A 13355-nucleotide genomic window follows, 5' to 3' on the forward strand; every position below is an offset into this window, starting at 1 on the left:
TAGGGTTGCATACAAAAGGCCTCCGTATTTTGCATATTGTTGGCTTCCTGTCCTACAGTGTACCTCAGGGTTGCCACTCGTCAGACTTCAACTTCAGCTTTATTAGGTGTTCGTATAAATTTACATGTACAATTTCTTGGCGCTGCAGGTAGCAAAGCATATCTAGGCGGGCCAGGATGACAAAAAGAATGACTTTAACTGCTAAGTAAGAAGGCAGACTGAGCTATAACATCAAAGATACAAGAATAAGGAAAGGTTCTTGGGAGGACTAAAATAAATTTTGCGGGCAAACAGAATGCACTGTCGAACAAAAACGGATTTTGTTTATGCCCTTTGTTTACTACCCTCAATTAAATGTAGCATTCAAACTAGCCAACAAATGCCTTGAATATTCCTGTAATATTCAGGACAACTGGGTATATCGTTAACAGGAAGGTGCAAAGATCCTTTGCAGGTTTGAAATTAATGACTGTAACCATTTTTTGGTCACAAATGATGCAGCGATTATTTTTAGATAGGGGCATTTATAGAGTTTTTATGCATAACAAGATGGACCTTTTAGAGGTTATGTTCTGGGCTGTTAAAATTCTTTGGGTTTAAGTTTTAGCCTAATAGGGTTTTCTTTTCTTTTTTTTTTTTGGAGGGGGGGAGGGTGGGGGAGGTCTAACACCTTGGCCTTATTTGATGGCTCCACCACTAATACAGTGGACAACCTACCATCCCTTGGGAAAATAGCAGCCACAGGATCACCAAACCTCCTGAGTTTCGAGAAAGAAGTCTGCTACAGGTACTTAATGAAGGTGTACAGAATAATTGAAGTCAATCAGTCTGAAGTTAATCAGTTTGGCAATGCTTGTGTCTTGCCAGCTATAATTGTGACTCCGGCTGAATAGCTTTTTACAATGATTCTTGCAATAAATTTGAATTACTGTTGTTTAAAGGGGCACTGCCACAGAGAGTTTGCCGTATTTTATAAAAGCTACTCAAATATTTAACTGAAATAAAATTCTTTGTAGAGCGCCTGGAAGAAAATATTAACAAGTGATTTCTCCAACGAAGAACAATTTGTAAACCAGGTTTTAAGCATTTCTGTCCAAAATACATGGGAAGAACTTGAAAAAATTGGTCAATTTTTCAAGTTCTAATCTATTTCCATCGAAACCATCCACAGAAAAAGATAACAAGTTTATACTAGCTCATTTATAAAATACTCATTGTTAACAAAACTGAACTATTATTTTAACATTTCCATTAATAAAAATATGTATTTTTTGCTATTCAAAGGTGCACTAAAAATTGGTGACACTGCCCCTTTAACCATCTATTCAATAATTCTTATACCATAGCTAGTAAATGCGTTTAATCAAATTCAATTGTGCGCACATGCGTCATATTCCCATCATGCACGCTGATGACGTCAACATAAAAAATTTCCCTTTATACAAAACTACCGCGTTGAAAATGTTATACGCTACACCTCGAGCAAGTCTTGTGCATCTTTGGTGCTCTTCAAACCTCCCGTGAGTAATTGGTTCATGTGTCATTATTAATTGAAGCTAGTTCATTGTTAGCACTCATTTCAATCCCATCTTATTTACTGAGGCATACTAGATACAGTCAATGAGAAACTACAACCCTCCCTGTACAGCTAAAAATATTCGAATAAGCCAACAAAATTAATGTTTCAAAATGTTAGATTTTCTTTCTCAAAACAAAAGCTGAAAAACTGTAGAAGGTGGTTGTGTCAAGCACTGAAATCTTATAGGCTACAAATTATACAATAAATGTTACAGTGTTCCTTGGCTTATTAGCAAGCCTTAAGCTAGGACTCCTGTCACAAAAGAAGTCGTATAACGTGTACCTCAATATCAAACCAAAGTTTCCTCCACGTAGTACTTAAAATTATGTAAATAATATTTATGTAAGCTACTGGATCAACAGTTATTTGATACAAATTCATTTCTTAACTGTTAACATTCTCACTGCATGCTCTTCCAAAACCGCGGATTTGAAAACGATACTTGTTTCCCTTAGTTTCTGTTAGATACACAGCACTGGACAGTTTTGTGCACTCCAGTGTTCAGCAAGAAAATATTGATGTATCACTGCACTCCCTAAGGAAAATAGAAATGACTTAAACTGTACAATAATTTACATGGATGTTCTGTTATCTCTGTCCACGCTGGTTCTTTTCTATCTCATTCTGAATGTTTCTTAAAAAATTCCTTGTAAAGGAAACAACTCGTCCTTTAGCTTGAGGGTATCTTTGAAAACTTTCCTTTTCCTCACTTGATTTTACCGCTTTATCCAGGGCATCATTGCCTAAGAGAGAAAGTAATGGCAAACGTAGCGTTTAAAAAACCAGCATAATTATCGAGTTGAAAACCATGACGCATAACCAAGTAGTTTTAAACTTGACAAAACACATAAACTGCAAGTTTATTGAACGGCTTCAAAAAGGAACTTATCCTCAAGGGAAAGACACTTTATTCACTGACTATAAATTCCTATGAGAACAACAAGGCTTTGAAGCAAACGTTTCACTAATTCAAAGGTAGCAAGGAAGAGAAGGAACTGTTATAGAACGCTGTTCCAAAGTCAGCACATTCCATCAATAAAATTTACATCAATTAAAATTGTTTCAGAGTGGCAAACAACAAAGAGTGCACATGATTTTTGAAACCTAATTTGCAGGCTATGAAACGACACCTGTTAAAATATTTCAGTGTGATTACACAATTGGTTCTGAAAATTTGCCCATAAACAGGGCTGTCAACTCTCCCGGATAATCCGGGAGTCTCCAGATTTTGAACCGCATCTCCCGGTCTCCAGATTTAGGTATGTTAACTCCAGATTTTGAGCCGTTTCTTCTGGTCTCCAGATTAATGTCTGTAATCTCCTGGATAATTGGCGAAGTTTTCTATTTGTCGTAGACTCGACTTGCTGACAAGAAAATCTGAAATGTTTAGCGGTGTCTCTGTTCGTGTTTAATGTAACTGCCCAAGATTATAGCTGAATTTTGAATAAGATGTCTGTGAACTGAGTACTATAAGCAATAACTTTCCGTATGTCATTATGGGACAATGTAACAGAGTTTGCTGCAGATGTAATTTGAATTCTTAATCTCACCTCGAAGGTACATGTAGACACATTGTATGCTACGTTACATTGAAAAACACTTACCCCAAAGCATCATACGTCTGTAGGTGTAGTGAGTAAGCTGAGCCAGACGGCGGATGGGGTAGGAATTTGCAAGCTGGTAACAACGACATAATTAGTTTTAAAGTAATTGCATTATATATCCTTGTGATATTGAGCCGTTTATCTCACAGTATTCTAGGACAATACTAACAAAAATCAGGGCAGATCAACCATTCAAACACTCAGCTTTCTCTTTTTTTTGACTTGGTTGCTTTTTTTTGGTTCCAAAGAACTTGACTATGCTCAAAATACAGGGGATCTTTGATATCATGAAAGCAAAGGAGGTTATTGGTACGAGCAAAGAGGGGTGAGGAGCACATGATCCGTGGGCATGCTATACCAGAAGTTTAACCATTTAGTAGTAGCAATTATTTATACACAATAAAAATACACCAGAGCTGATATGGTCGTGTTATGAACAAATGAACATGAATGGGTATGTTTAAGCAGTGTTCATATTTTTGAAGTCATACAGTTGGCTAACCATGTCATTAAGCATAATACATTGATGATGCTTAAGAATTGGTTCATGCAAGCGTGCAAATAATAACGAGTTATGGATGTATGTGGGAAGTTTGAAGGGCATGAAAGAAGCATAAGAGTTGCTTGAGGCGTAGCCAAGAGCAACTCTAGCTTCTTGAGGGCTCTCCAAACTTCCCAAGTGCATCCATAACTTGATATACGCACAGCTAAAAACATGAACAAATTATTTTTAAGTTATAACATAGTGAAAACAAATTAATTAATTAAGCCCTAGAAAACAGGTTTTGTTCCTGATCAATTACAAACTTCTCTCAATGTGCTGTACAAAAACACAAAGGTGAAAGTGGTTTCTCATATCAGTAAATCTTAAAGTTTCATTAACCTATGACAAGCTCTTATAAATATACATAGTGTTATATAGTGTTGTCTCTCTGTAAATAGTTTCTTATAACATAGTGCGCATGGCTTCCCATCTGATTTGCACACGTCATCTGATGGACGCATGGCCATGCATTTGTTGAGAAATGTACCATGATGACGCCGATAGGAATTAGATAGGGAAGCACGCCTGCTATGTTATAATAATTACTTTAAATCAGTGATTACTTACTCTTTCAACAACATGCTCATTGGCCAGCAACCTACATCAACACAGAAAATAACACAAAAGATTTGAATTGTTAGTTATAAACTAAATAAGCTTTCCAGGGGCCTGTTTCTCGAAAGTCCCCGTAACTTACCAGGCACGGTAAAAAAATGTTTTTTCGCCCATTTCAAAGTGATTTCAGACATGGCACTTGGCCAATGTTTTCATAGAATTATAAGATTTTAAAATTTAGCAATAATTCAGAGCTAACAAAAATTGACTTCTGTTAAGAAACATTTATCACCAAAGACACTTCTCAGTCCCGGTAAGTTATCAAGACTTTTGAGAAATGGGCCCCAGGCCCCAGAAGATCACCCTGGAAAGGAGCACAAAGAAAACCAATGACATTGATCATTTTCCTGCCAACAACTGAGCCATGACAATCACTAATCTGATCCTCAGGCTCTCAAGATTAACTTTGCAGATGAAGTGTCAGTAGAATCTCAGCAAAAAAAAAAAAAGGGTTTGATTTGAAAAAGGGTGTAATTGTGAAGTTCCAAAAAAAAAATTGATACTCACCCCATGGAAGGTCATCGGAAATTCCAAGTGGGAGGGGGGCCTTAAAAGCCAAATTTTAGAAGCAAAGTATGAAGCTAGACTTGAATTTTCTGGGGGGAGGGGGAGTGCAAAACAAAAAAAAAACCTTTCCATGGGGGGAGTATGGATATTTTCTGGAACTGCACATTTATAGTTTACTGCCGTTGATGTTTCTTCTTCATTCTCTCAGTTACTACTAACAGTCAATTTCACTGGTAAGGCAACAAAATCTTTAAGATAGAGTTTGAATTGTCAGGGTCAATTTGGGCCAAGAGAAATTAAAACGAGTTTGTGTTAGCGGGGAGTTCGAATTACATGTAACTAAGTTCAAGTCAGCTGATAGAAAGTGACACAAAAATGGGGTCAAATCTAGGACATCCCTAAGCCCTCAAAAGGAGCAGCAAAAGAAATTTCATAACATGGAGTGCCTCCCCATCCATAAATTTGCAATAAGCTTCTGTGTAGAACCAGTAAATTAAATCTCCTCACACATACCGGTAAATATCAAATATGCAATTTGCCTTAATCAAGGACGGTGCCTACTTTTGTTACTGCACATACATTCTGCGCATCTCGTGATACTCGGGTTTCCTATGGCTGGTGGCAACTAATACAGGGATATTTTTGCATGGTTTAGAACTATGCAAAGAAAGCGGAACTTAGCAAGTGCTCTTGGTATCCAACAAGAAAATTGGTGATAACCATGCATTTTTCAGAGATAATAAAGCTTAAATTTGGAGGGGAAAAAAACTGCCACACATTGCTTTGTATTTTACTGCTTTTTAGAAAAATTATTATTGTTGCTTAATTATCTCTAAAAAATGCATGGTTACCCCCAATTTTCTTTTTGGATTTCAATAGCCCTTGCTAAGATCTGCTCTTCCCACAAAGTCATAAACCGCGCAAAAATACTTCAGGCACCGTCTTTAAGTATTCAGATTTAGAAAGGCAGAGCTGACTGAGGATAAATGGACAATTATTTCCTCAAGCACGCACTGGATATGAGATGAAAGATAGCCAACAAGGCGCGCAGGTGGAATAATTGTTTTGTTAAGGTGATTCCATCGAATTGCATTGCGCATCCTTGCTGCGCATAATTTTTCGCGTCATTTAGCGCGCGCACGAGCACGCGCGCACAACATTACGGGATTTCCTTGAGGTTAAGCTTGGCAGGAAAATATAATGGTCCTTTTCTTCTAAACGAGCACGGTGACCCCCATTTTTTAATGCATCAATTTAAATGTGATACGGTTGACCACTATATATCGCGATTTAAAGAAAAGTTTAAAACTCTACTTTGAGATATTTTTATTTGAATGCTTTAAAAAGCACGTATTTAGGTAGTGCTGCTTATGTGCACACGCAGCAAAATCTTTAATTTCTTTCATAATCGTAATTCCAGCTCAATGAAAATAGTTTGTTGTGTAAGATTAAAGTAAATTTTGTTGAGCTGCTTCGATATTTTAATGCAATAAATTAATTTTTCTAGAAATGATAGTTTCCTATTTCTGATTACTAGCGTTCCCAATATAAACCTCGTGGGTCATCTAGTTACTATAATAGCCATCCAGGTTGCACAAAAACGAGCACGGTGACCCCCATTTTTTATTGCATTTTTGTAATGCTTATAACATAGTCATGAACTGGACCAAGTCTTAGACAATTTTAAATACTCCTTCTTTTTCAGCGGAATCACCTTAAAACAATCAAGAAATATTGCAGATCTTACTGATTTCACTTTGCAAGAACAACCAGAAGACAATATTATTAAATGGTCACTATTTCCCGGATCGGACATGTTATAATGGCTCATATACCATGGCCGCTAATCCAATCAAATTTCTGGAATTGCACTATGCAATGACCCAGTGTATAATAAAATTAATGCAGATATACCAACATAAGCGATTTGAAGTCATAGCCTTGCACAAACGTTGCATCAGCAAACCAATCGCATGATTGTGTAAACGGTCCCTTAGACTAAGTACTTATTCTGAATTGATAATAGGCAAAGGATCAAACACGAAACCTTTACGAACAGCCAACTACGCTTATTTTATAGCCAGCAAAGTGATGTAGATTTAAGACAAAATTAATTAAGCTTATGTCATCATTAGCCAGCAGAGGATCCAATCCGAGGTTCGTATAGGTGTTCGGCATGCAAACAATTTTCAAGCGCTGTTGGAAATGCATCATCAAAGAGGCAACCTTATCTCTAAGTCTAACCTTAACAACATCCGTAACGGCATATTCCACACATTTACTGCACGGAAAAGCAGCTCGAAGGAACATTCACTTCAAACAATTACTCCAAACACTATTTTCACAAGGATGGCTTTCGAGACCGCCGAGTAGCCAAGCCTCAAGACATCAAGCGAGTGGACTAGGCCTCGGGCATGTGACTAAAATTACGAATCTTGAAAATAGAACATCGGAACACCGGAATACGGAAGAAATAAACAAAATTAACATTAAACAATTAAACAATAAATATGCCGTTTACTTACCTCGTTCAGATCAGGTGGTGGAATGGACATCACTGCACTACAACATTTTCTCTTCGATTTCTTCTTCTTCTTCTTCTTCTTCTTCTTCTTCTTCTTCTTCTTCTTCTTCTTCTTCTTCTTCTTCTTCTTCTTCTTCTACCTCTTCTTCTTCTTTTTGGAGGGGAAGGGAGGAGAGTGAAGGGCACTTGGAAAAGTTAAAAAAAAAAAGGGTCCTTGGTTTCTTATTCAAACTACAGTTCGAACTGTGAAACGCTTGTTTTAAGATCTTGTTATAAAAAAGCATCTAATTTTTGGCTGAAGCTCAGCGAGACTGAGCGCTCATTCTCATAAATTTTCAGTGGTTTGAGACTTGGAAGTTTATGGAAAACTATTGTGTCCGGTGATGAGAGGTCAAATGGAAGGGCAATTTTTCGTGTAAATTTTTTTTATTTAAAGGAATGCCTCTCTTTCCTCGTTTTTGCTGGTATTCAGGTATTCATGGAATATCACTGCTCATTTGGCTTCATCATACATGCTCATCTCGTTCATGAGATACGCAACTTGTTTTCGAAAATTGACGGTGGGAGGGTTTTGATTTCCCACCAAAACAAGGTTTTCTTATGAAAACTGGAAAGCGCTTATACTGTACCATTTTGGTGAAAAATTTTACCGGTTTTCCAAACAAACAGTAAGCGGTCAAGATGTTGTCAAGTTACATACGTGCATGTGACCTGACCCTAACCCTAACCATTGCTAACCCTAAACGTAACCCCAACTCAGTAACACTAACTCTAATCTAACTAACCCTAGCCAACTCGGGACTACGCGCCTCGTTGGCTATTTATCATCTCATATCCAACGCGCGCTGGTGGAATTTTTCTTCAATTTAATTAACCTTTAAAAAATGTGTATTCTAGTATATTGGGGTCAAGTTACGTCACTATACCAAAACATTTACTCAAACCAATCTTTATAAAACAAGAGGACAAAAATCAATTAAAAGACGTTCTTGCCACATCCGTCAGCCTGGATAAATGCCTGAGCATTGATGTTCTCTTATTTTCAAGAAAACGTTTGCGGACCAATATCCGCCTCCTCGTTTTTTACCAAAATGAAACGTTTCTTACCAGAAAATGAGTTTTTCCCGGAAGGAAGTTCAAAAGCTGGGCCTAAATTTAAAGAAGAAGCTCTGGATGTTTGGCTATAAATTGACCCGGCCGAGGACACTTCAGCCTTACGCCAAAGCTGGACAATGATTGGAACATCTTAGTGAAGTTCCTCAAAATACCGTAGACTTACTGTTATTGATTAATTGCTATTCTAAAGTTGTCTCTGAACTCGTCTATCTCTATACTCAAATGCAAACGTTATAAAATTTTCTACTCGTTCCTTTGGAGTGAAAAAGGGGACAAAATTAAACGCAATGTAGTGGTAAATGACTATTCAGACGGGAGCCTTAACTAGACAGATATCTTATATTAAGGACCACACGGATCAAAAAATATCTGGCCCCAATTGTTCAAAAGCGGGTACTTTTATCCAACAGATAAAATGAATTAGTTGGAGAACATTTTATCCACCGGATAACAACTTATCTACTGGATAGAGTTATCCGCTCTTTGAACAACCGGGGCCTGGATATCTAGAAACAACGGTAATTGGCCTCAAGTTAGCCGGGGACATACCTCCTACTAGCAACCGACCTTAACAAGAACGACATCACTCAGACTTTGGCTTAGCCTGTTCCAGGCGTTCAAATACAGTCAACTCCCTTTATGACAGTTTTTTTTTCCTGATTTTAGTCAGGAAATCATTAGCTGGCATTCTTCTGTATAAGACTTTGAAGAATGCCAGCTAACGATTTCCTTACTAAAATCAGGAAAACAACCTGCTGTAAATGCACTTAGGATAGGCTATTTTTTGCGTCTTGAAATCACTTGAAATTAGCTTGAAACAGTACTCTCCGACTTATTAGGGGTCTTATTAATGAGCGAATAATATTTAGTGATACTTTGTTATTTAGAGCGCCCTGGGGTCTTCGTTCAATTAAGAAAAACCCTCGAAAGTACAAAACAAGCCCACCCGTCACCCCCCCCCCCCCCCCCACTTCCGCTAAGGAAAAAAAGAGATTGTCATCGATAAATGCTCTTCGCTCATTAGTCGGAGAATACTGTTTAGAGCTAATTTCAAGTAATTTCAAGAAGGCTCTTCTTCGTTTTGTGCTTTTGGCAGGGTTATGCACAAAACGAAGATCCTGGTCAAATTCGTTGATAACCGCAAATCTTGTTGTTTCTTGTTTCTGTTTCGGTCGATAATCATGTTCGAGCCATTTTGAAGTATTTTCAAGACGATTTTGAAGGGGTCTTCGTTTTGTACTTTTGGTGGGGTTTTGTACAAAATGAAGACCCTGGTCAGATTTGTTGAAAACCGCAAATCTTGTTGCTCCTTGTTTTTCGTTTTTGGGTCTTAGGTCTTCGGTCTTCGTTTTGTACCCACCCACTGAGAAAACGGGGTGATGAAGTATTACCTGCCTGTCACAAGCGCCATCTTGTTGCGTCCACAGGACACCCAGCTGGATAACATAGAATAGAATCTGTACCATTCGCGGGCAAAATGTAGACACCATGGGAATTTTTCCTGACTTGTGTGTTTCACAAGCATAGTGACTGGAGCTGTAGTCACCAACAACATTGGACAAACCGTTTCAGGAAAATTATAGATGGCGAGGAAACCGGAGGTTGAATGTTTCCTTTTTTGGCGTGGTTTTGCTCCTTACCACAGACATGGGAAAGCTCTTGTTGATGACTGTGGCTTGACGTTACAAACGCGATGGCATAAAAACGCTACAAAAAAGAGGAAATTCAATTTCCGAGTTGCCGTCCGCGGCTCAAAAACTTTTGTGCTTAATTTCCCCAATATCTCGTTCCAGTCGTGCTTCGAACATCAGTTTAATAGCACACCATTATGAAAGCAAGAATCACATCAAAATCAAAAAGAAAAGTAGAAGAAGTGGAACCTGACTCGAAGTTGACTCGTGCAACGTGCAAACTTGGTCAGTATAAAACAGAACTGCGGACGTAGACTTACTCAGACTTACTGCGGACGTACTCAGGTTTTAAGAGGTCTTCTCTTTTCCGTGATGACTGTGCACTCATAGCGCACTCTGTTGAGGACATGCAGCTAATTGGGAGGGAGGCGCTTATTTCAAGTAAATCTAAGCCTGGTCATATCATTTTAGACAAGGAATTTACAAGATACCTTGAAATAACAAATGCCAGAAGGTCATGAACGTCGTTCTTGCCTTCAACACTTCATACAAAGACAGTAACCCAGTATTAGCTCATCGATCACGACCATTTAAAGCCACCAGCAGTGGCCAGATGTTTACCAATGGCGTGGTCTTCCTACATATAAATGTGAGAGCAGGCATGAGAGCACTCATCTCTATCCATGTCTAATACTGTCGCACAGATACGGACGGTAACCAATTTTAAGTCAATACGTTTTGCACGGACCGTCACCCTTCACCCGGTTTGATTCCCGGACTCGGTATCATAATTATGTGGGTTGATTTTCCAAGGAAACACCTAGGAAGCGATAACTCGCTAAAAACACCTCAAATCAGCAAAGTAAGCTGCAGATAGCAAGAAATACACCATGGAAGTAAGATAAGGATTTTTTATATTGACATTGTTTGAGTATTCCTGTTTCCTAAAACATATCTTAAATATTCCTATACGAACTCTTATTACTAGACCGTTATTACCCAATATGATATGCGCTGGCTCTCAACTTGAGCTTGGTTCACCTGTGCGTACAGAAGACTGCAAATACAACCCCTTCTCGTTGCTCCAGCCTGCATAACCCCGGAAATACTCTCTATAATACTTATACAGGGAGAATCTGCCAGGCTGGAGATACATAAAAGGGCAGAGATTTCCCGGGGGAGGGGGTACTCAAAATAATTTAATACGGAGAGGCTCCGCCCCGAGGTCCGACCCCTTACCCTTTTATATACCATTTTTGGCAGAAAAGATACCCCTTTCGTATACCTTCCATTGACAAATGGTCCCCCTTTCGTATACCTTCCATTGGAAAATAATGAAAGGCCCTTTAAATTACCTAAATGACAGATTTCGCTACCCTTTCATATACTTGACTCGTGAAAGATCTCTACCCTTTCATATACCTGAAGCGTGAAAAAGGTACCCCTTTTGGGTAGAGCCTCCCCGTATAGCCCATTATAGGGAGTACCCCCCCCCCCCCCACCGGGAGGGATTTCAAGAGCTGAAGTAAAGAAAGGGTTGGGGAAAGCTCAGTACAGCCCCGTGGAAACGGTTTCAACATTTGACCAACATTTATTCAACAAAAGTTGAACGGATGTTGGGCAAATGCTGAACAGAGTGTTCAAACGGTTTCAACACCATTCAACATTTGCGATAGCAAACGAAATGTTGAATGAAAGTTTAAACCAATTTAAATTTGATTCTACACGCTTTCAACATTTCTTTCACTTTCAACAATGTTGAACGACCTGCTCAAACGCCCCCGACGTTTGGTTCAACAAAGTTTTGGACGCATGTCGAAGAAAATAAGAGTCTTTCAAAATATCTCGAACAGACCAACCAAAAAAAAAGACGCAGTGTTTGTACTGAAGGTATGAAAACGGTACCATTTTCCATGGAAAGTATATGAAAGGATTACCCCTTCTGTCAAAAATGGTTTACAAACACCCCTAAAAGTGGAGAGCTGTAAGAGGGGACACTATTGGCTATATGTCAAGGGGGCACACGATGACAATCAAAGTGACTTGCATAGATACGGTGCTATAAAATGTGATCAGGACCAAAAATGGTAAAATAATGACTTTTTAATAACAGCTACTTGCAATTTTATTATTTTAGCCTTATGTATCAGACCTTGACCAGTAATCTCGGGCTTTCTGACATGCAAATAAGTTTTTGATAGAACTACTATTTCAAGTTTGAATGCTAGAAAACCCCAAAGCATGATTCATACTTCTGTGATAAGGCCAAGCATGAGCACAAGAAAAAAGAGAACTTTTTCCTTCTTCTCATGCTCGTGTTTATGAATAGCTCACTAATAACAAACTTGTTTATGCTTGTTATCACAAAAGTAAGAGACAAAGCCCAAGCATTGACAGGATGAGCAAGCAAGAACTTAGCCAAACTACACATGAATATAACGCGTTGCATTGTATAATGCACACGCCGTGTATTAATGCTCTTGTACTTAATTATGTTCTAAGGGAACTGGTCGTAACAAGTTTTGTTCAAAGAGGACCCATCTTGTCTGGGAAAGGGGGGTTATCAAAGACACCACCTATCTCATGAACATTACCAACAAAACTTTATTGGCTTTAAAATTTGACTTGACATAGAAATATTTAGCTAGCAAGACTCAGCATTGCTAAATAAACAAGAAAAGCGAGGTGATCTCATTGTCATTATTTACTGCGGATAGTTGGGTGGCTATGCAATAAAGACATGATCTTTAAACGTTAAGGAAGGGGGTGGGGAGTGCAGGCAGAGACCACTATCTATTTTGTGATTTGGTGGGTCCTGTCCATGAAGTACAGTTATAGGTTTGGCCACTTCCCTCATGTTACACATATAAACTATGCCTCAAGTGTCGCCCCCACAAATAAAGACCTTTAGCTGTCTCTTCTTTAATATCTTTGAGGGCCACCAATCAGATATTTTATTGGGAACTCTTGTCTTTTACGTTTTACAGTTGTGCATAAAGATCTTATTAAAGGGGGTAAGGGGTGTCCAGAATACCAAACATTTTCAAAATATAGATTGTCGCATGAGACAAATCAGGATTGTCTTCCACTTCTTATGAGGGTTGTGACCTTCCCCCCTCCCCCCCCCCCCAGCCTCAAAAAAAACAACAACAAAACAAAACAAAAACAAAACTCTGAACTCACCCCTCAGTTAAAAGGTTGCACAGCTTCTTAGCTAAAGTACTGAAAAATTGCC

The 13355-nt window shown here is 38.5% G+C and overlaps 1 protein-coding gene and 1 long non-coding RNA gene across 2 annotated transcripts; both read right to left on the reverse strand.

Moving 5' to 3' along the window:
* Positions 1-829: 829 nt before the first annotated feature.
* On the reverse strand, positions 830-7197 carry LOC146471376 (protein NCBP2AS2 homolog). Its single transcript, XM_085121000.1, has 4 exons — positions 7094-7197; positions 4295-4325; positions 3184-3256; positions 830-2322 (listed from the first exon to the last, which is right to left on the reverse strand). Exons 1-4 carry the CDS (start codon positions 7114-7116, stop codon positions 2168-2170), a joined length of 282 nt encoding a protein of 93 aa, XP_084977126.1. The 5' UTR covers positions 7117-7197; the 3' UTR covers positions 830-2167.
* Positions 7198-11017: 3820 nt separating this feature from the next.
* LOC146471377 (uncharacterized) lies at positions 11018-13259 on the reverse strand. The gene is made up of 2 exons (XR_014866845.1): positions 11439-13259; positions 11018-11405 (listed from the first exon to the last, which is right to left on the reverse strand). It is a non-coding gene; the product is annotated as an uncharacterized LOC146471377 (long non-coding RNA).
* Between the last annotated feature and the right edge of the window lie 96 nt (positions 13260-13355).

This window comes from Pavona decussata, unplaced genomic scaffold (assembly GCF_977016875.1).
Source record: "Pavona decussata unplaced genomic scaffold, jaPavDecu1.1 SCAFFOLD_105, whole genome shotgun sequence".
In the NCBI taxonomy this organism is placed as follows: domain Eukaryota; kingdom Metazoa; phylum Cnidaria; class Anthozoa; order Scleractinia; family Agariciidae; genus Pavona; species Pavona decussata.

Coding starts and splice junctions, on each gene's coding strand:
- LOC146471376 (XM_085121000.1), bottom strand. CDS start 7,116: ATGCCGTTACGGATGTTGTTAAG. Junction 4,326..7,093: donor CCGTTACGGATGTTGTTAAG/GTTAGACTTAGA, acceptor GTGTTGATGTAG/GTTGCTGGCCAATGAGCATG. Junction 3,257..4,294: donor ATGAGCATGTTGTTGAAAGA/GTAAGTAATCAC, acceptor CGTTGTTACCAG/CTTGCAAATTCCTACCCCAT.